This window comes from Rhinoderma darwinii, chromosome 1 (assembly GCF_050947455.1).
Source record: "Rhinoderma darwinii isolate aRhiDar2 chromosome 1, aRhiDar2.hap1, whole genome shotgun sequence".
Classification (NCBI taxonomy): Eukaryota; Metazoa; Chordata; class Amphibia; order Anura; family Rhinodermatidae; genus Rhinoderma; species Rhinoderma darwinii.
The window spans coordinates 553,127,606-553,151,627 of NC_134687.1; the positions used below are offsets into that span (position 1 = coordinate 553,127,606).

At 44.4% G+C, this 24,022-nt stretch overlaps 1 protein-coding gene across 3 annotated transcripts in view; it reads left to right on the forward strand.

Moving 5' to 3' along the window:
• Nucleotides 1–228: 228 nt before the first annotated feature.
• FCHO2 (FCH and mu domain containing endocytic adaptor 2) overlaps nt 229–24,022 on the forward strand; it is a 135,949-nt gene continuing 112,155 nt past the window's right edge. For all 3 annotated transcript variants that reach the window (XM_075838085.1, XM_075838094.1, XM_075838102.1), the window contains exon 1: nt 229–452. In XM_075838085.1, coding sequence (XP_075694200.1) covers nt 420–452 — 33 coding nt within the window. In that variant the 5' untranslated portion in view covers nt 229–419. The remainder of the gene's footprint in view (nt 453–24,022) is intronic.

A 24,022-nucleotide genomic window follows, 5' to 3' on the forward strand; every position in this document is an offset into this window, starting at 1 on the left:
CTCCCGCTTTGTAGTGAAGTGGGGACCAACATTTGCAGTTACAGCCCTGTTCGGTAACGCACGGTGACATGCATTCCCCAAAATAAGTCTATTTTTCAAGAGTGAACAACCGTTTATGCACACTGTTCCCATGTTCAATAAAGTTTATGTGGAAAAAAAACAAAAACAAGTCCTTGTTCTTCCAGGACTTGGCCTCTAGCAGGCGCACTAACTATGATTCCCACCCTCTCTCGGGTACGCATGCGTCCTCCAAGCTCCAGGAGAAGGCGGAGGAGGTGGCGGCTGGGGGATTCCGGCTGGTTCCGTAGGTTGGAGGAGATCCGAGGAAACACACTGCTACATCGGGCCGGGGAACCGGCGGACTGGTCCGCATTGGAGAGGATTCCTTGGAACGGTGACCCCCTCTATCCATTAGCAAGATGGTCATGGCGTATTTCCTGGATAATTTCTGGGTAAGCATTGATTTCCGCCCGCTTCCTGCCCGGTGTCCGGCCTCCTTTCCTCCCTTCCCTGCGGGCACCGACTCCTTATACCTCAGGGGATGTGTGTGACAGGAGCTACATCACTCCTTGTGCTGGGCATGGATGGTGCCCCTGTGATGTTATAGCTGGCATACATGAGGGTATAATTATTGTTGTTCTATGTATGATACGTGACATGTATTGTGTGTATACAGTGAGCTACCCTGTGTAGGTGATGTATCATAGCTGTCTATATATTGCGCCTGCCTGGACGAATGTGCCGCTTTACCAGAAACTGCCCATATATTGTTGAGATCTTGGTGTTGCCTTATGGCTGTCATTTGTGACTCCATGATCTGCTGCCATATTGTCACTTTACTATTAACATACTGAGAAAGCGGTGACAACCAATATGGTGGTGGATTTAGTTACTTTTAACAAAAAATATCAGGATCTTTGCTGAAAGAAAATAGTAACGCGCAACTAATGAACTTACCATTATTTACTAAGTTATGGCTACCGGCGTGAAAAACCGAGGCTGGGCTATCGACTCCCATAGAATATCGTAGAGTGGCACAATGCCAGTGAGCTGCTGCCTAAAGTGTAAGCCGGCTACAACGTGTCATCTGAAGCTCTAGTGTGTAATAAGATTAGGTTGAGGACGGACACACACACACACACACACACACACACACACACACACACGAGCTTGTCCGATTTGTGTTCGTAAAAACCGCAGCGTTTCCCCACATTTCTTGCTCGATGCATATTGACATTAGTGTGGCGTGTGTTCTTCACGTCGTGCGAGCACCTCATTTTTTTTATTTGATGCGTGAACCACGGACAGCACGCGGGTGTCGTCCGTGTGCTGTCCGTGGTTTTCACGTGCTCGTAGACTTCAATGGGTGAAAATGCAGTGAGTTTCAGGCAACGCGCGCACACTGCGTGAAAAACAACGCATGTGTGAATGGCCCCATTGAATTGCATGGGTCCGCGTGCGGTGAGCGATTTCAGCGCGCAGCACACGGACGAGTATTGGGCTCCTCTGACTGAGCCGAACACTACTAATAGTTAGTGTGTTTGTGTAGCTCCAACCTTACAAATATATTTGTCACGCAAAAGTTGTGTGACAATGTCATTAAAGTTGCACAGGCATACAAGTCGCTGTAGTCCTATAAACTACAACTGACACTATAAAAACGTTGTGAGATGCCAGCGTCAGGGATATACGGCGCCCTGAACTTGTACGTGATGTGCGTAAATACGGCCGTTGTTTGTGATCAGTGGGGAAAGAAATAATGTGGACCTTGACATTATTGCTGCTAAATTTCTGCGTGTCTGTTACTGATCGTAAAAAGTCACATATAGTCATAAAAGTTTACAGCGTCATCAGAGTGTCTGTATCCCCCTAATACAGATTGGGGTGCGAGGACGACTTAAACTGTCCTGCTGAACTGGATGGGGCTTCGTGAGGAGGGCGGTCTCCGCTGTCATCGGAATTCACGGATCCACAAAAAAAACAATTGTCACCAGTTTAGTGAAGCTGGAAATCCGGACAGTAAAATTACTTGTCCTGAGTTTTTGCGGTCCGGGTTCGCGGCCCCAGCAAGGATCTATGAAAACAACGGTCCTGTGCATATGGCCATAGGAATGAATGGGTCCGCAACCTATCCGGAAAAATACAGATAAATTGCAGATGCGAATGCACAGTCGTGTACATGAGGCCTTAGAAGATAGTATCAGTTGAAGTCCGGGTGTTGTGACCTCTTCCCATTGCTAGAACGAAGGGGTTGTTGTGCTTGTCAGAGTGCTGTGCCCCTCTCTGCTTCACTCAGGAGAGGTGAGGATGGCTCATCACAATACATTAGTTTACAATCTAGAGTCGGGACCCAGCTCATTCGTCCGACATCTATTCCTCCCGTCTCCCACAAACACATGCACTGTGTTTTTCAATGGGGAAAGGGGAATAAGCCACTACCAGAGGTGTCTCCTGTGTGACCAATGGATTGAGCATGTTATAGTCCAACATGGGGATGTCACGATACCAGAATTTGGACTTCGATACCGATCCTGTGTGTAGTATTGCGATTTCGATACTTTGCCAACCGTAATAAAAAATAAAATAAAAAGTTCTTCCATTTTCCGATGTGAGGCGCGAGGTGTGATGATGAATTTATCCTCCACGTGCCTCACAGAATAGTAATTAACCCCATCATGTTTCTCAGTCATAATGGGTTAATATGTGAGGTACATGATGGGGTTACTTTCTATTAATGTGAGGCACATGGAGGTTACATTCATCGCACCTCGTGCCCCACAATAAGTGATAGAAAGCAGTTTTTATTTTATTTTTTTACAGCGCACACATCATAAATGATACAATAAAATAGTTGTGTAGGTTATTACGGCCGCGCCAATACTGAATGTGTGTATATTTTATGTATTGAGACTTATTTTAATGTTTATTGTAAAAAAAGGTATATGTGTATTTTTTTTATTTTATTTAAGGCCTCATGCACACGACCGTGTTTTTGCGTCCGCAATTCCCCCGAAAATCCACGGGAGAATTGCGGCCCCATTCTTTTCTATGGGGCCGTGCACACGACCGTAGTTTTTGCGGTCCGTGCACGGCCCGGGAGCCCGGACCGCAGAAAGTACGGCCATGTCTTATTACAGTCCGGAGTTGCGGTCCGGGCTCATTGAAAACAATGGCCGCGGCCATGTGCGGGCGGCTTGCGGCTGACAGTCCGCTGACAGTCCGCAGCCGGCCGACCCGAAAATCACGGCCGTGCACACGGCTACGGTCGTGTGCATGAGGCCTAACATTACTTTGTTTTTACTTTATTTTTAAACTTTAATCTACTGGCATATCTATATTACAGTACATTAGCCTGTGTACGGATAGTACACAGGCAGTTGTTAGGACATACCCAAGTATGCCCTGACAGGAAATATGGTAGGACAGCCCTGGGGTCCTTCAATGGACCCTGGGCCGTCTGCCCACATATGGTATGTCCCTCAATCACGTCACAGGAATTCCCTGTGACGCGATCCAGGGGCATCCCCCTTCTCATTTTCTCCTGAATGCTGCAGTCAGCTGTGATCGCAGCATTCACGGGAATAGCGGCGGAGATGAGCGGTTTCTTTGATCTCTGCCGTTATAGAGCGGGGCTGCGGCTGTGTAATACAGCCATTGCCCCGCTCCTGACAGGAAGTGCGTGCGTGGTCAGCATGAGGAGATGTGGCTAGCGCTGCACTAATGAGCGGCGGTTCAGGCACTGAAGACAAAACATGGGGGTGTTTTTGCAGTGCGCCCGCCTTGTTCTGTTTTCAGTGCCGCCGCTCATTAGTGCAGCGCCGGCCGCATCACATCATCCTGACCCTGCGCACTTGTTATCAGGACTCAGGAGCGGGGCAGTGGCTGAATTACACAGCCGCAGCCCCGCTCTCCTACATTCATGTGTTACTATACTGAGCTGTGCGGCCGCACAGCTTAGTATCGAAATACATGAAATAACGGTATCGAACCGTTTGGGGATGCAGAGTATCGAAACAGTATTGAAGTTTCGATGCATCGTGCATACCTAGTCCAACATGTCCGATCCTCCCTTTCCCCCCATCGGGGAAAAGCAGGGACGCTTCATGTAATAACTTTTTCAAATTGACAGGAGGGCAGGGAACGGCATTATATCATAAACTAACAGATACCCACTTAAGCACTCCCCACTCCATGGCTAAAGTCCAGTTCTCCGCCTCTCCGGTCCCGAGAGCTCCTGGAACAGTGACGTGCCGCTGCAGTCTATGACCGCTGCAGGAGCTCTCGGGGGCGGAGAATGGGACCTCAGCGCTGCAGTGGGGGGCTGCTTCAGGGGGTGAGTATCTGTTTACTATGTAATTCCAATTTGGAAAAGTCTTGGATAGCCCGTTCAAGTTAACTAATGCAGCGTTTATTTTTAGGGGGCATTTAGATGAGACTTTTTGGCCACGTGGTAAAAAAAAAAAGCAAAATTTAGCGTTTTTACTGCAATTTGCGGTGGAATCCGATGTCTTTTTGCCTGTTTAGTTTTTACAAGTAAAACATGTAGAAAAAAATGTAACACCTGTGAAGACCGCACATGCGAAAATCGTATTGCGGTAGAAATTTTTTTTTGTTGTTGTGATATTTGATGCAGTTTTTACCACTTGGGCAAAAAGTCTCCTCTTAATCCACCCTTACTCATGCTACACTGCTGCATTTATTATGCAGTCACCCGCACATCAATCGGACAGCATTGAGTCGCACAATGTGGGTACCCAGGAAGGCAATGGCACCATTGTGGAAAAGCTGCAGCTGCCTGTAAGGCCCCATGCACACGACCGTAAAATCGCCCGTAATTACGGGCCCATTCTTCTCTATGGCCGACGGACGCCTGCCCGTATGTCTACGGGAGAGTGTCCGTGACGTAGAAACCTGCCCGAAAAAATAGGACATGTCCTTTTTATTTTACGGACTGTGCTCCTATACGTTATAATGGGAGCACGGCCCATAAAAACGTCCAGCTGTCCGTAATTATGGGTCGTAATTACGGGCATGGTCGTGTACATGGAGTCTAACTTTTTTTTTCCTAAGGCTAGATCACACTTGTAGTTTTGATGCAGTTTTTGTTGCAGTTTTTTTAAGCCAAAGCATAGGGTGGGTCCAAAAGTAAGGAGGGCCCCATGCACACAAACGTATTTTTGTGGCCGCAAAACTGTGGGTGAATTGCTGCCCCATTCTTTTCAATGGGCCCATGCACACGACCGTGGTTTTCACGGTCCGTGCATTGCCCAGGAGCCTGGACAGCAAAAAAAAAAAAAGAACGGACATGTCTTATTGCGGCCGCATCTTGCGGTCCAGGCTCGTTGAAATTAATGCACACGGCAATGTGCAAGGCCCGTGATTTGCGGGTGACACTCCGAGGCTGTCCGAGCCGCAAGTCATGGCCCGTCCACACCACTACGGTCGTGTGCATGAGGCCTTAGATGAATAGCACTGCACATTGGCCGCATCTGAACTTAAAGAGCAGAGAATACATCATTTCACTCGACATGTGGCAGGCATCTGCAAACTATCAAAATCTGCATGAAACACATTTTTATTTTTTAATGTTCTCAAAATACTACAGAGACGTACATCATTGGATTCAGCTCATGGCGCACAGACACTTGTAGTAATACTTAAAGGCTATGGACACCTTTTTTTTATTTATTTTTTATTTTTTAATAAAAATGTGTTTGGTGAAAGTTTGCAATTTTTATTAACTTATTTTTAATTTTTGAGATACAGCTGCTTTGTATCCTGTATACAGGGCAGCTGAATCTGTCAGGTCAGCGGCACTGACGGGTTCATAGACATGCGCGATCCACCTGTTATCGATAACATTTATAAACGTAGATATGATCGATAACCGCTCGATCCTGTGTCAGAGATGCGCAGGACCCGCTGTTTTTGAACCCTTCAGTGCCGCTGACCTGACGGAGACAGGTTTCAGCACTAGATACAGCTGCTCTGTATAGAGGATACAAAGCAGCTGTATCTCAATATGGTAAAATAATTTTTAATGAAAATTAATTGGGCTTCGTTAACATCTGCGTCAGGGCACCGTTCAGGCGTTCCGTCTGAGTTTTCCATCAGAACGGAACCCTGACTGAAATAAACAGAAACAGTAGGTTTCCGTTTGCATCCCCAGTGATTTCAATGGTGACTGTTCCTGTCCAAATGGTTTCCGTTTGTCTCCGTGGTGAAAGAGTTCCGTCGTCTTGACTGAAGCAATACCGTAGCCCCGTGATTTGCAGCCGTAATTCGGACGCATAAATGTGTCTGTTTTGCGCTCATGTGAAACTGACCTTAAGGATATATGAACGTAAGATGAAGGGGGCATCCAAAAGGCACACCACCGTCGTTTTGCCGGAAGCAATAGCGTAGTCTACTACGCTACTGCTTCCGGAAAAACGACGGATTTGGTGCACAAAAGAGACAAACAGAAACCACCGGCTCCGTCACCATTGAAATCAATGGTGATGGAAACGGAAACCTCTGGTTTTCGTCTGTGTCCGTTTGTGTCTGCTCAGAGTCCCGTTCTGACCGAAACCTCTGACGGAACGTCAGAACGGGACGCCAACGCAAATGTGAACAGAGCCTAAATGCTTTCTATCAGTGTCCATCCATTTTTTTTATGGTGAAGTTGGGAGGAAGAAGTCGTTCCACCGATAGACTGACCCCATCCTTCCTGGTGAGGCTGCCATTGGGATTCTGGAAATAGCCATTACTTGTGTGCCCATACTGTGAGGGACTCATTCTTGCTAACAGTTGGTGAGACCTCTACCAGTCCCCTAGCCCTACTCTGCCAGGCATAAAAGATCAGGTAATGACACATAGATGGTGACACAGCTATTAGACAACCCTACCCTTGACCTGTCTGCTTCATCTAGAGTCGGGAGCTAACCAGCTGACCTGGTTTTCAGTTTTATGGATTAGGACATGGAATAATGTTTTCGTAAAGTGGAATTGAATAATAGTTTTAAACTATGTACTATGGCTTTCTTGTGTTTCATGTCACTTGCAATCTGTATCCAGGCAAAGCCCCCCCTGCTCTTATATATTGACTGGTGGGATAAGGTTACAGGATATGCTCGTACCAAAAACGTCTCCCCTCTTAGAGCCCCCTTAACAAAAGAATTTGGTTTACAAGAAGTAAAGGAATGTTACATTGTTTCTTTCTACGTTCTCTGTATAGGGCACATGTACAGTATATATGCAATGAGCATAACACTTAGTAATGGGACCTCACTTTGCTATTCTTGGCTCTTTCTGAACTACAAGTTCCAGAAAACTAAATCGCACTTGCAAGAAAATGACATCTGAACGGTCTTTGATGTCACTACCTTGCTATAAAATATCTGTTTGCAGTGATAAAGCGGAATGTGCTGGATGAAGATGAGCAGATGGTGCTCAGCAGCTGATGTCCTCCGTGCCCACAATATCTGTACTTGGACACCTTGTTGCTTCATGCTGGCCATGTGTTGATATATTGTTGCCCTGAAAAATTTAATAATTTTCCAGTTTAAAGGCTGGTCACAAACATGGATTATCAACTAAAATGTTTTTGACTAAAGTTTGCGATTTATTTACTTAAAAATTTAGTTCTCCTGCCTTGAGGACTGGGACTGACATCACAGACAAATCCTGGTTGCAAGGCATCATTACATGGACAATACACACGGGCACGTATACTCATAGGGGAGGCTGAGAAATGTAGAGGAAGGGGATTATTGGCGCAAGGAAAGGACCACATCTGTCCTGGACTGGGGATCTTCTTACCTCTACCTCCTGTGGGGACTGACCCGGGCACTGCCACAGCAGAGACTTGTTTCCCTCCTCCGCTGTCCTTCGCAGCCCTTGTAGGTTCCAGGTGCCGTCAGTGTGGGACCAACAGGAGACTACTAATGTTGCCACACAGGTGCACACACAGAGCCTTATTGGCTCAATACGCCAGCGCCTGACTGATGTCATTGGAAACTGCCCGGCAGTACAAGAGTATGTTAACACGTAGCGTAAATACTGCAGATTTTCCTTAACGAATTTCGTTGCGGAAAATCCGCAGCATAATACAGTAGCAGCAGAGTGATTGAGATTTGAACAAATCTTATCCACACATTGCGTAGATGCTGAGCAAAAAAAAACCTCTCAAATTGGCCTGTGGTGTGATGTTTTGAGTTTTCCCCATTGAAATCAATAGGGTGGTAAAGCTCGCAACAAATATCAGGTCTTGCGTTTTTTTGCGGTGGAAAAGCAGCTATCCCGTCGCAAAAAAACGCAAATCAGAAAAAAAAGTCTTATACTTACCCAGAAATTTGTGTTTCTTCGTCCAGGCACGCCTCCTGGGATGACGTTTCATACCATGTGACTGCGGCAGCCGATCACTAAAAGCCGCCGGGGGGAAAAAAAACGCCTCTGCCTACCATTGAAATCAATGGGGGGGCGATTTCAACCGTTTTTTTGGCGCTGATTCCAAAGCGGTTTCCACATCAAAATCTGCGCCAAAAAATTGTGTTAACAGGGCCTAAGGCATCTAGGAGCTGTTACGCGCGTCAATGACTCTTATAGAGGCATTATTGCGACCTCTGCATCAGTGATCTACTCATGACTTGTCGTTGATCTCCTCCTACTAGTTGCCTACCTAGGATATAGAGAATTTATAGGACTATGCCTTGGCTTTATAAAGGTGTATTCTTTCTGAACGAATCATTGTGGAGACGTTCCCTACTCTGTCCACATTCCTGTAATCCCTTGTTATCTTCCGGAGTTCCCTAGCCATTCTTCCTCAGGACAATAGCATGGTGTTAAAAGGGCATTCCACTATCGGCACCTCCTGTTTAGGCTTTGTTCACATCTGCGTCAGGGTCCCGTTCTGACGTTCCGTCTGAGTTTTCCCTCAGAACGGGACCCAGACTGACTCAAGCGGAGACCATAGGTTTCCGTTTGCATCTCCATTGATTTCAATTGTGCCGGATCTGGTACCAATGGTTTCCGTTTGTCTCAGTTGTGCAAGGGTTCTGTCATTTTGAAGGAATCAACACCGTAGTAGAATACGCTATTCATTCTGTCAAAACGACGGAACCCCTTGCACAACTGAGACAATTGGAAACCATTTGGCACCGTATCCGTCACCATTGAAATCAATGGTGATGCAAACGGAAACCTATGGTTTCATTCAGGGCTACGTTCCAACAGAAAGCTCAGACGGAACGTCAGAATAGAGCCCTGACGGATATGTGAACGAAGCCTTAAAGAGGTCATCTCGCTGTGCTGTCACATACACCCACATTAACTTTACTGAAGTGTCTTGAGAGTGAATAGACATCACCTCCAGCCAGGACGCGATGTCTATTCATACTCCCGACACTTCAGTAAAGTTTGTGTGGGACTTAATCACGAAGTGTCGGGAGTGTGAATAGACATCGCGTCTTGGCTGGAGGTGATGTCTATTCACTCTCAAGACACTTCAGTAAAGTTAATGTGGGTGTATGTGACAGCACAGCATGATCTCGCGAGCTCACGCTGTGCTGAGTACAAATGGACATGAATGGAGAGAAGTGTATGACGCTGATTGGTCAGGGTCATACACTTCTCTTCACAACGTCCACTTGGTCAAATGGCAAAAAGCGCCCAGTTGGGTATTAAGCTACTAATTAGCATAAATCTAAAATGGCTCATAACTTGGTCAAAAATGATCGTTTTTCAAAATAAAAACCACTGCTGTTATCTACATTACAGCGCCGATCAGGTTATGTAGGAGATAGGGCACTTATAATGTGGTGACAGAGTCTCTTTAAGGGTAGACTTGCTGATTTATATTACTAAACTACATTGTATGCAATTTCCTTCGCATTCTCCATATCAGGACTTTCAGCAGGAGAGATATAGACTGAGTAGGACAACGGCTGGAGACGGATTATAGACCTACCGGTTTCAGACCCGCACCTCCTGTGATTCTACTGAACCGAACTTACATCACCATTAGGCCGGATTCACACTAGCGTGTGCGGTTTGCGTGTGCAAAAGGTCCATAAAAGCTCCGTGTGTCAGCAGCATATGATGCATCATTATAACCCTTTTTTTATGTTAACAGAAAAGCACGTGGTGCTTTTCTGTTTCCATTCACAGTCTTGACTAATGTAGCTCGCGGCACACGGAAGTGCGTCCGTGTGCCGTGCGCGGTTTTCACTCACCCATTGACTTCAATGGGTGTGTGATGCGCGAAAAATGGGCAAATATAGGACATGTGAGTTTTACGCAGCGGACATATACGCTGCGTGAAAATCACTGACAGTCTGAACGGCCCCATTGACAAACATAGGTCCGTGCAACGCGTGTGAAAATCACGCGCGTTGCACGGACGTATTATACGTTCGTCTGAATAAGCCCTTAGGCTGGTCTTAAACCAGCCTAAGGGTATGTTCACACTGAGTTTTTAGCAGGCAGAAAATTCTGCTTGGAAAAATCAGCTCCGGTTTTTTGAAGTGGTTTTGCACCACACGTGTTTTTTTAACGCGTTTTTTTTCAGGCTTTTTTTTAAGCCATCTCAAACAGAAAGATGGAATAACCGCGAGCATCTTTTGTAGAAAAAATGCTTCAAAAATCGCGGAAAACGCCTCAAGATAGGGCATGTCGCTTCTTTTTTCCGCGAGCGTTTTTTTTTTGCTCACGGTAAAACCGGCTCGTTTGAGGAAAAAGGGACATGCCCTATCTTCGTGCGATTACGCTTCTGACCTCCTACTATTCAGAGTACGTATTGGTACATATTCAGAGAAAGCGTATTTCGCTGAGATTTATGCCCGCGGCGCTCAATGGCCGCGGGCGAAAAATGCATCGAAAATCGGCGTGCTGGCAGAGGAAAATCTGCCTCAAACTTCCAAACAAAATTTTGAGGCAGATTTTCCGCCTGCAAAAAACTCAGTGTGAACCCAGCCTTAGGGCTTATTCACACGAACGTGTTTAACGTCCGTGATACGTGAAAATCACGCAGCCACGCACCAAACACTGATGACACACGGAACTGCAACGCGCAAAAAATAAGTTCGTGTGAATAAGGCCTAAAGGATATGTCTTTTGGCATAAGTTGCAATCAATGTAATATGTATCATACCTGGACCAATCTTACCCCATTTTACGAGCCAGCAATGATATGCTCTGCAGATTTTCGGTCAGATCAGCCAATGAGGTTTTGTGTATGGGGACCTCCGGACTGTCTTCTGAGGGCAGATGTTTCAACATGCCGATCCTTTGTTACTGCGCTACATAATTGGCAGCCAGAGAGATCTTGCAGTAGCTTATTCCCCTCTCCTCATTGAAATAAACATGCAGACTCAGCTGAGCGTACAGGTTTGTGGTTATGTCGGAAAAAATAAGTAATTTGAAGTGTGGCTCTGTCAAATCTGAGCTCACGCAACCGGGTTGTGGCTCCCTTTTGGACCTGTTACTTTGTAACCTAGACGTATGATCCTCCCATACAAGTCACAGCAGTGTTCCTCTTAGCTCTGTAGCCACTGGGTGTCCCTACCCAATAGCAGTGTCTTCCGATTTTATAGCAGCAGAAGGGCCCCCAACTTTCTTCTAGTGTCAGTAGTAGCAGCAGTGGTATGCTCCTCCCACCACATCAATACTTCCCTCCCACATGCTCCGGTGATGTGTTTTCTGCTGACTGGCAGATACATTCAGCAGCTATTCTTGTTTGCAGCTCCTGTATTGAATACTAGTAACGGATATCAATGCTGGAGGAGCTTACAAGAGCTGTCATTAATGCATGTTGTGCAAGAAGGAAGGCAAGGTCACCTGGTGAATTTGGCTAGCGCCGGGACCGTGGTAGTTGCTAACATCTGCTACTGTGATCCTAGGGAAAAAGGATGTCCGGGTTAAATCTAGCTGGTCATCCCTGACATCATATATGAAGCGACTATCACAGTGGACACTCATGCACACAGCTGCAATATTGGTCAGTTGGAGAGCCATATATTTAGTGTCAAGTATGGGGCCTGATCCCCGTTCCCAAAAAAGCTCCTTGTGCTGGGAATCTTTCCTGTTTTTGCTGACTAAAAATGGAATGAAGAATCTGCCAAATGCTGGTCAGAGCACAGCCGAGGGGTGGTTGTCCTTGAGGGTGCGGAATAGGTCATGGGCTTATTAACCATGCAGCCCATATGTCCCTGTTTCTGTATAACTTGTCCCCACCCTATAAATAGTTCACATAACACTCTAGACTACAGATTAACCTTTTTGACCTAATTTCTTGTTGGTAAAGGCATTCATTATTTTTATTTTCTTTCGATTTTTAATTCCCTTTTTAAAGTTCTCTAAGGATACAAAATGTCATTAAGAAACCAGTACAAGTTCCCCGCTGCTTTTCACATATTAATTAATGTCTGGTTCTTTCCTCGTGACCAGCCTTAAAGGACCAGGCGCACCTTGTGATTTAACAGATCGCATAAGTGTAAGGTATATGACACATTTATTAACAGGTCTGACGGCTTTTGTGTGCCTGTGTGGTGTTTACTGTGGTACAACCTTCTTAAAGGCATAGGGTATTTAACCGGTTAAGGACTAGGCTGTTTTACAGCTAAATGACCAGAGCAAATTTCACAATTTTGCTATGCGCTTCTTTAGATGACTATAACTCAGCAGGTGAATAAAGTTCATCTTTGAATTTTACACTCTTTTTAAAGGACAGATAGGGCTTTGTTTTAGTGGCATTTGTCAGTATATATCATTTTTTTTTTTTTCACTAAAGTGGGCAAAATTGGAAAAAAATGCAAGAATTTAACAATTGCGTCGGTTTATGCTAGCATTTTTCACACACGGTATGAACCACGGCCAAAATTAATCTCCTTTCACATTCTTCCACTTCTCCCGTGCATGGGGATACCAAATATGTGAGCCTTATTCACTGTGCGGGCATGTGCCAGGGCTTGGCATAAAAGGAGGCTTTTTGGCCTTTTCGGTCCAGGAATTTTGCATTTGATTTTAGAGCCGCATACTGTTTTCTGGGGGGCCTAATGCTGCTGAAACATTAGAAACACCCCATAAATGACTTCATTCACACAAGTAGACCCCACAAGGTTTCCTTCAAGGGGTTTATCATATTTTTAGCAAGTCCAGTTTTCTTCTGAAAGTTTCTTGAATAAGATGGAACAAAATAAAATCAGCACTTTTTTAGCAAATGCGTCAGTTTAGGCTAGTATTTTTCACACACGGTATAGACCACGGACAAAATTCATCTCCTTTCACGTTCTTCCACTTCTCCCGTGCATGGGGATACCAAATATGTGTGCCTTATTCGCAGTGCGGGCATGTGCCAGGGCTTGGCATAAAAGGAGGCTTTTTGGTCCAGGAATTCTGCATTTGATTTTATAGCCGCATACTGTTTTCTGGGGGGCCTAATGCTGCTGAAACATTAGAAACACCCCATAAATGACTTAATTCACACAAGTAGACCCCACAAGGTTTCCTTCAAGGGGTTTATCATATTTTTAGACAGTCCAGTTTTCTTCTGAAAGTTTCTTGAATAAGATGGAACAAAATAAAATTACCTTTTTTTTTTAACAAATGCGTCAGTTTATGCTAGCTTTTTCACACACAAAATGGACCACGGACAAAATTCATCGCATTTCACATTCTTCCACTTCTCCCGTGCATGGGGATACCAAATATGTGTGCTTTATTCACGGGCATGTGCCAGGGCTTGGCATAAAGGGAGGCTTTTTGGCCTTTTCGGTCCAGGAATTCTGCACTTGATTTTATAGCCGCATACTGTTTTCTGGGGGCCGTAATGCTGCTGAAACATTAGAAACACCCCATAAATTACTTCATTCACACAAGTAGACCCCACAAGGTTTCCTTCAAGGGGTTTATCATATTTTTAGACAGTCCAGTTTTCTTCTGAAAGTTTCTTGAATAAGATGGATCAAAATAAAATTAGCAATTTTTTAGCAAATGCGTCAGTTTATACCAGCATTTTTCACACACGGCTTAGACCACGGTCAAAATTAATCTCCGTTCACATTCTGCCACTTCTCCCGTGCACGGGGATACCAAATATGTGGCCTTATTTATCACATAGAGATGTAGGAGGGCGGAGGATAGAAGAAGATTATTTCACAAATCGCTTTTTTTCAAAGCTGGTTTTACAAAACTCAACAGAGTTTCTATAACACTTCCAAAATATCTGCTCTTGAAGCAGAGATCCCAAAATATTCATCTAGGGGTATAATGGGAATTTATTTTTTGGGGTTTTCTAAAATAAGAAATTTCAGGTTAATGCAAATGGAGCTCTCCAGCAGATGAACTTTAGAAAACATCAAACATGACATCCACCCCCCACCCATTCCCTCCCTCACCCTTGGAGTAAAATCAGGGGAAAAATAAAAACGTAATGTAGGGCAAATATATTTTCAACAAATTAACGAAAATCTAATAATTCAGAACAGTGTGGTATTTTTTAAAACATGGCTCAATGCACAGGCCTGGTTGCGAGGGACATGAGGGACAGAAATATCGGGAATCTTTGCGGTGCCCGTCTTTTCTGCAGACGCGGCACTTTTTCTGGGGGTTGCTTCTGGTTGGTGTTGGGGGAATCCGACTGATGAAGTGTCTTTCAGTCAGTCGCGTGACATCCTCAGACTGGGGGCATTCTCGGGTGTCCTGAACATCAAAAATGAGGCCTTCAATAATTTTTTCCTGGAAATCCAGGTATGTGTCTCTGCCTCTGTTTTTTTTGTAGAGCACAAATGAGTTGTGGATGGCCACCTGTAACAAATAAATGGCCACCTTTTTGTACCAGGTTTTAGTTTTGCGTTTTACTAAATAGGGCTGTAAAACCTGGTCGCTTAAATCCACCCCCCCCATGTACTTGTTATATTCGGACACGCTCACTGGTTTGTGCTTGTCCGATGTTGCCCCTCTTTCCCTCACTGCCACTGTTCCTGCGGTATGAATCGTGCTTAGCACATACACATCTTTGCGATCCCTGAACTTGACCGCCAGCAATTCTTCAGATGCATAAGCACAGGAGTCCCCCTTTACCATGCGCTTCCCCACTAATTGCTGTGGAAAACCAATTCTGTTTTTGCGCATGGTACCACATGCCCCAGTCCTTGCGGCATGCAAATGCCTAAACAGGGGCACACTAGAATAAAAATTATCACAGTACAGGTGGTACCCTTTGTGAAGCAGAGGCTGCATTATCTCCCACACGATCTTACTGCTGGTGGAAAGATCAGGGGGGCATCCAGGAACATTTATTGTGCGGTCCCGCCCTTCATAAATCCTGAAGGCGGTGGTATATCCTGACCCGCTTTCACACAATTTGTAGAGCTTAACGCCATATCTTGCCCTTTTGGAAGGTAGATATTGGCGAAAGCTAAGTCTGCCATGAAAGTTGAGGAGGGATTCGTCCACACTTACATTCTGCTCAGGGGTGTAGAGTTGCAGAAATAAATTATTCAGGGAATTTATTAGCGGTCTTATTTTGAACAACCGATCCCGGTTTGCATCGGTACTTGGGGGGGGCCTGTGCGTTGTCATTGAAGTGGAGGAACCTCATTATTGTCTCATAACGAGACCTGGGCATTACTGCAGAATATACTGGGGTGGCTTGGGCGGGTCTTGTTGACCAGTAAGACCTAATGGAGGGCTTTTTGACAATACCCATATTTAGGGTGAGCCCCAAAAAAATTTTTAATTCCTGCAAATTGGTGGGCGTCCAATCTCTGGCATGGGTGGATGAAGGTTTCTGCCTTATATATTGCGTGGCATATAAATTTGTTTCGTGGACAATCTGATTTAGGATGTCGTCCGTTATAAATAAATGGAAGTAATCCATTTGGACAAAATTTGTATTGTCCACGGTTATGCCAGGAGTGGCCGTAAATCCGTGGATTCTAGGCCCAAAAGATGGGGCAGGTGCCCATACAAGAGCCTGGACTGGAGGGACCAGGCTGTCCCGTGCTACAGCGCTACTTGGCCCTGCGCTTTCATGTTCTGCAGTTTCGACTGCATCAGGGACAACGTCCCCTGAAGATGAACCTGAAGTGACGCTGTCATCGTCACTACCTAAAACAGGTTCCATCTCGGACGCCATCTCTGATGCGGTCTCCGACTCAGACCACAGCATGGCGTATGCCTCCTCGGCGCTAAACAACTTCCTCGCCATAACGTAACTAACACTAACACTAACAAAACAAATTTTTTTTTTTTTTTTTTTTTTTTTTTTATAAAACACACAAACTAACTGCTATATATATCTACACTACCGCTAACAAAAAAATAAACCGCTATTGCTATATATATTATATATATGTGGATATATATATAATTATATACTCCCTACCTGCCTATTCTAATAGAATAAAAGAAAGAAAGGTAGATAGATAGAAAAAAAGATAGATGGATAGATAGATTGTATAGATAGATAGAAATCTATCTATACAGAGAATGTTTTAGTGTAACTGTATTTTTTTTCACTGTATTCTTCTGGCAGCAATTCTCCCGAGTCTCTTCTTCTCCTCAAACTGAAACAATGTTTGAGGAGAAGAAAAGAGGCAGGAGATTTACTGCCAGAAAAGTCAAAATAAAACAAATGTGGTCGCTGTGATAGGTTTTCACAGCGACCACATGATCAGGGACCATCAGATTGGTCCCTGATACTCTGCCCAGTGCCCAGAGCTGTTGGTAACAGCGAGGGCACAGGGCTGTGTGCACGCGATCGCGTGCACACTGTTTTATACGTACAAATGCATGTGATCGCTGTGATTGGTTGTCACAGCGATCACATGTTCAGGGGCCAAAAGATTGACCCCTGACATTCTGCCCAGTGCCCATGGCTGTTAGTAACAGCCAGGGCACAGAGCTGTGTGCACGCGATCGCGCGTGCACAGTCTCTGAAGTGCGGCCGTATATATACTATACGCCGGACTTTAGAGACCCTGACTGCTGGCCGTATATTTACGGCCAGCGGTCGGGAACCTGTTAAAACAAATTGGCTAAGTTTGGGCAGGACAAATACCAGGAGCCAATTCGCTCAAAGGGAACTTGTCAGCTCCTATTTGCGTACCAAACTGGTCCCAGCGTTGGGTTATGTAACTTCAGTGAGGATGAGCGTGACGCGGCCATAGCATGCCGACGTCAATCCTGAGCAAGGGGACAGAGTTGAGAAGGGCCAAATGGTGAGATTGGGAGCATTTGCTTGGAAATGAACCACCTGAGTGGCACGTGCAGAGTCCTTTGCATATGACAATAAAGTCGTTTATCCGGACAAACCAAGTTCTATAAAGCAATCAATTGGTACATAGTTTTACAAGATCTATCAAATACTGGGACCAGGTGGTAGGCAAATAGGAGCTTATAGGTTCCCTTTAAGATACCTATAAACATTAGATGAAAGTTGGCCAACTATCTAATGCGTATGGAGGTGTCCCAACCCTCCCCCCAACATCATTTTTCCATGCCCAATCTTTAGTACCAGCAAGAAAATAAACTGCTGCCAAAAGTGGTCTGGCAGCATCTTATTCCCCCTCCCCATTGAGAACATGCACGCTCGGCCGACCGCTGTATAGGCAGCCTTACAACTTTGCTGCTGGTACCTAAGACTGGGTTCACACACAACGTAAATAATATGCTATTGAACCAATCTGGAAACACACGACAAAATCTGCGTGTATTATGCACAGATAGTGATGCGGATTTCTGCCGCAGATTCCATCCTGCTGAACAGGGTACGTTATGAAAATCCACAGCATGTCTAGAATCCGATGCATATTTTGAATGCTGAAAGTGAATGGCGTTTTTGGTCACAACAAATATGCGATATGTGAACCTGGCCGCACTTTATATTCTCTTGATGTCGGTAGAAGTTGATAAGTCTAGCTAATAAAAAATAAAAAGTCTGCCGCAAAATAGGAATGGAAATCTGCATGTAAGTCAAGGCCTCTACAGCGGAATGACACAAAACAAAATTTACCCGCAAAAAAAAGTGTGGTTTTCTTCTTCTTTTTTTTTTTTTGTTGCCTGAGATGAGTTTAGAACTATTATGGAGTGTGAGATATTATTGCATTACATTCTGTGATCTGATAAAATGGACATGTATTGGGAGGAAGCTTTTATAATTTTCCCAAAAAACCCAAACAAAACAAAAACCGAACCAGACAGAAAAGCCACATGAAAGATGCTTTCCCGTGCTACCTCGTGTAATTCTCAGTGGTTACAGAGTCCCCTGCAACTTCAACCGAAGATCGGATATGTCTGGATTTGAGGCATCGTTTCTGTGGTCACAGTAAGGCTGGGTTCACGCGACCTATTTTCAGATGTAATGGAGGAGTTTTCCGCCTCGAATTACGTCTGAAAAAACGGCTCCAATACGTCGGCAAACATCTGCCCATTGCTTTCAATGGGTCTTACGATGTTCTGTGCTGACGACCTGTCATTTTACGCGTCGCTGTCAAGACGGCACGTAAAATTACAGCCTCGTCAAAAGAAGTGCATGTCACTTCTTGGGACGTTTTTGGAGCAGTTTTCTCATAGACTCCAATGAAAACGGCTCCAGAAACGGCCGTGAAAAACGCGAGTTGCTCAAACGTCTGAAAATCAAGGGCTGTTTTCCCTTGAAAACGGCTCCGTATTTTGAGACGTTTTTGACTCTACGTGTGAACATACCCTTACAATGCGACACAATTTAATCCTTTAGAGACTTTCTTTAATGCGACATTCCTATTTTAATCGTCTAGTAAACTGTTGCAGACTATAGGAATAATTTTTAGTTGTTTTTCTTTTATTTTAAATTTTATATATAGATCTCCCCCCCTAAAAGCAGCACCGGATCTAAAACAAAAGCCATAGATTTATATATATATATATATATATATATATATATATATATATATATATATATATATATCCTACTCAGCATTGAGTTACATTGCTCTTATTATAAGGTGTCGTTTCTATTTCTACTTTAGTTTTGCAGTTTGTCTTCTGACTTTATAATTCTTGCGCTTATTCTAAGATCAGAATCTCTGCAGATCCCCTGAATAGACTGAGATGCATCCCAAGGACTGAATCGTATAATCTTGTTATCCATCTTCACCTGATCGGTGCACAGAGTAAACCTGATTGGCTGTTATTTTGGATTTAGAGGTCAATATTAATTTCACTCAAAATTGAAACAATTATTACTGCTATGTTCACATCTACGTCAGGGCTCCGTTCCGTCAAAGCTTTCCCTCGGAATGGACCTATGTCAGTCAGGGCACCGTTCCGACGGAAAGTTCCAATGGAACGTCGGGACGGAGCCCTAACGCAGATGTAAACGAAGTCTATGTCCACTTTCTCATTTATTTATTTTGTCAAAATGCTTTTATTAGGTTCTGTTCACATGTGCATTCTTAATTTCCTTTCTGCTCTGTCATCGGAGCATAGCAACGAAAATGACGGCAGTGATGGATCCGTCGCATGACGGACACCAGCAGCGCTTGCCACGCCCCATTGACTATAATGGAGTCCGTCAAGTTTCAGTCTTGGTGTCTGTCATTTTACCAGATAAAATAGCTCTACATTCTGCGCTATTTGGAAGGATCCTTGATGGCGACTCCTATTGGAGCCTACAAGGCAGATGTAAACACTTTAATGAATGTTTCCAAACTCTTAACCCTCTAAGGACCTACCTATGTTTGCCTTCAGGACGCAGTGTTTTTTTTTTGTTTTTTTTTTCGTTTTTGCATCACTGCATTTGGAAAACCATAACTTTTTTTAATGGCACCATCTTGGTGTTAATGTAATGTATGTTAATTTTTTTGGCGAGGGTGAAAAAAATATCTCCGCCATTGTCGTATCGGTTTATTTTTTTTTACGCCGCATACCGTGTGGTAGGGCTGGCCGATTATGATCAAAGTCATGATAATTGAACATGTAACCGATTATGATGAATAAATGATTATTTAGGCCACACCCCTTTTTGCATGCCACGATTCCTATTTGCGTGCTACGCCATTGAATTAATATTTATCCCCTGAGCCAGCTGTATACTGCTGTATATAATATACCCCTAACACTGACACCACACAGTATATTGCCCCCATAAGTGCCTTCTAACAGTATAAAGTCTCCCGCAGCTGCCCCCTCGCTGTATAGTGCCCTGCAGCTGCCCCCTCGCTGTATAGTGCCCGCACACAGTCCCAATAGTGCCTAATAAAAATAAGATGCATACTCCCCTAACCCCGTGCCAACGACGAGTGGAGATACCTCTGCTCCTCCAGTCTGTGTGAGCGTCCGGCAATACATAGTGAATGGTAGAGCAGGAACCTTACGGCCCCCTGCTTTACCATTGGATTCAACTGTATCTGCATCCTGAGGTCGCATATATAAATGAAACTGAGAAAAAAAACACGGAAATAAATCGAAATGCACAAGATGACGTCGGCTAATTGAGTTGAATTTTGGTTTAGTTTTTTTTTTTTTTTTTTTTCGATTAATTGACCAGCCCTACCATGTGGTGTTACATGCTTACTCTCTTCTGTGGGTGTTTACGGCGTGTTTTCATCCTGTGGATTTTGGTGCGATTTTCCTCAGCACTAGGCACATACAATTCGCAAGCGGGCTGCGCAAGATAAATTGACATGCTGCGGATTTTAAAATCCGCACCACGAGTCAATTTACGTGCAGTAAATACTGCAGTGTGTACATGAGGTTTCCTGGAATCTCATTGACTATGCTGGTACTGTATTACGCTGCGGTTTTTCCCGCACGCAGATGCGTGCGCCAAAACCGCACGTAATACTTCTCGTGTGCATTGACCCTTAGGCTGGGTTCACACGACCTATTTTCAGACGTAAACGAGGCGTATTATGCCTCAATTTACGCCTGAAAATAGGGCTACAATACGTCGGCAAACATCTGCCCATTCATTTGAATGGGTTTGCCGACGTACTGTGCAGACGACCTGTCATTTACGCGTCGTCGTTTGACAGCTGTCAAACGACGACGCGTTTATTGATTGCCTCGGCAAAGAAGTGCAGGACACTTCTTTGCAATGTAATTTGAGCCGTTCATTGAAGTCAATGAAGAGCAGCTCAAGATTTACGAGCGTCACAGACTCCTCGCATAATGCGAGGAGGAGCATTTACGTCTGAAACGAGGCAGCTGTTTTCTCCTGAAAACAGTCTTTTCAGACGTAAAAGCCACTTCTCGTGTGCACATACCCTAACTGTTCGGCACAACTCGGAGGTGGTAATACGGACACGTACGTGAGGCCTTACAAAAGAGAACACCACACCAAGTAACTGTTGTATATGTTCAGTGCTTTTCAGGCATAAAAGGCTGAGTTCACACGCCGTGGATTTGTCACGGATTTTCAACAAGGGTTTTATCATTTACAACGTAAATAGCGAGAACGGCATAAAGTTTGCCCAAAATTTGCAACGTATGAACAGACATCTGTTACAATGGCCAGGATCAGAAATAAATGAATTGATGTTTATCTTCTACCACCTTTCACACCCAAACTAAATCAATGAGTAAATCTAAAAAGGTGGGAATTAAAACTACAACTCGTCCCGCAAAAAACAAGTTCTCATACAAAAGAGAAGTGATAACTTGTGCTAGGAATGTGGCACAAAAATATATATTTTTTTTAATAAATAGCCCTTTTATGGTAGAAATCTAGTAAGAGAAAAAAAACTATACAAATTTAGGGCAGATTTACACGAACGCGTCGCACGGACCTATGTTCGTCTATGGGGCAGTGCAGACAGTTCGTGATTTTCACGCAGCGTGTGTCCGCTGCGTAAAACTCACGACATGTCCTATATTTGTGCATTTTTCAATCATCACGCACCCATTGAAGTCAATGTTTCCGTGAAAATCACGCGCACCACACGGAAGCGTTTCCGTGGGACGCGCGTGATTCGCGCAACAGCAGTCAAAAGTATGATTGCAAACAGAAAAGCACCACGTGCTTTTCTGTTTACAAACATCCAAACAGAGTGTCATAATGATGGCGATGAAAATCACGCAGCCGCACATCCTATGTGATGACACAGAGCTGTTAAGTGACTTTTGCGCACGCAAAACGCACACGCTCGTGTAAATCCGCCCTAAGTATCCCTGAAATTGTAAGGCTACATGCACACGTTGCGTAAGTTAACGCGGAAAATCTGCACAAAAACCGCTGGTGCACGCACGTAATTCCGCAGCTTAAACCGCAATTAATGGTGTGTTCTTTGTGTTTTTAGGTGCGGTATTTACATTTTGATACGGAAATATGTGCAGTTTTATGCTGCGTAATTTGGTGCATTTTTCTTTAAAACTAGTCAGATAAAATTCGCAAGCGGAAACGCAGCATAAATGAACGTGCTGCAGGTTTTAAAATACGCACTGCAGGTCAATTTACGAGCAGAAAAAAATCTGCACCGTGTAGATGACATTTCTTAATCTCATTTACTTTTGCTGGTACTGCATTACGCTATGGATGTGCCGCATGAATATACGCGCATCAAATCCGCATTATATACGCATCCGCAAATAATATGCAATAATTAGCCTTGGGTTCCGTTTTAGCTGCAGCGTTACGTGCGTACACCTGCGGTTTTGGTGCCGATTTTTCCGCATCAAAAGGTGCAACGTGTGACTAAGGCTCACACGTCGCAGATTTTGTTGTGAATTTTGTAAGGATCCCTCGCTTTGCATTGCAAAGGGTAAAAACTGCAACAAATCGGCGATGTGCAAACTCAGCCTAAGGGCTTGTCCACAAGTAGCGGAATTGCGGACGGAAGATACGCAGCAGAATACAGTAGCAGCAAATGGTGAGACTCAATAAATCTCATCCACACGTTGCGTAAAAATTCCGACCCGAAGTTGACCTGCATATTTTTCGTACCGCAGCATGTCAATTCCTGCTTGGCCAGAATCGCTGCGTTTTTTAGAGGAGATGTCACCATCTCCCAGCATTGAAAAAAAAAACGCAGCAAAATCCGCACTATTTTCTGCAGTGAAAAATGCAAGAAATGGTGCATTTTTCGCAGCGGAATGTCTACTACTTTCAATGGAATTGCTGCAGAAATTATCTGCAACAATTCCGTTACGCGTGGACAAGCCCTAATACAGCGCTATAAACTTTTATGGGACGCTGCTTTTCCTCCACATAAGCCTCTGGTTGCATATAGTGGATTTTTTATTCTCCTTTTTACGTGCCGTTTTTTAAAACAGCGGCGTAAAATAAAACGCCCCATCTGAACTAAACGCAGTTTTTCCCATTGAATTCAATGGGCAGATGTTTGTAGGCATTTAACTGAAAACTCTGCGTGGGAACATACCCTTATGTCTTAGTCTCCACTAGTAGCATTTCTTCTAGTCATGTGCTACTTACCATTTTAAAGTCTACCTATGAATTCACATTGACTGGAGTTCCTTATTTCTACATATTTTTTGTTTTGTAAGTAACACTCTCTGCAGGGTTATTAACCAGCATATGTGCAGTTATTCTGCAGATGTGACATTCAAGAGATGTCACAATCATTGCTTTCCGTTCTGTGAAATCACCTATGACTGTGCAGTTATGTAATATAAGTTTGTTGTGTGGGAGATATTTTTCTTTTAGTATTGTTACTAAAATTTGCGGAGGGCGCTGTGGCAGCATTTGCGGAGGGCGCTGTGGCAGCGCCCTCTGCGGGTGCTGCTGCTGTGATGTCAGGGGCTTGCCCAGAGCTTGGGTCCCGGAGCAGAGCCACTTCTAACACTCTGCTTGGGATTCCAGCTCTGCTCCTGACATCACTGTCCATATATGGACAGAGATGTCAGGGGCAACACGAGAGCTGGAGTCCCGGGCAGAGCGCTAACAGGCTCTTCCTGGGGCTCCAGCTGTGCTCCTGACATCACTGGGACTCCTGCTCTGGGGACCGCGTGCTTGAAAACCCTGCTCTAGATGTATACCTCCGACTTATACTACTGCATACGCATTCAGTGCTGGACACCGCCCATTGGCTCCCATTGTAAAAAAAAT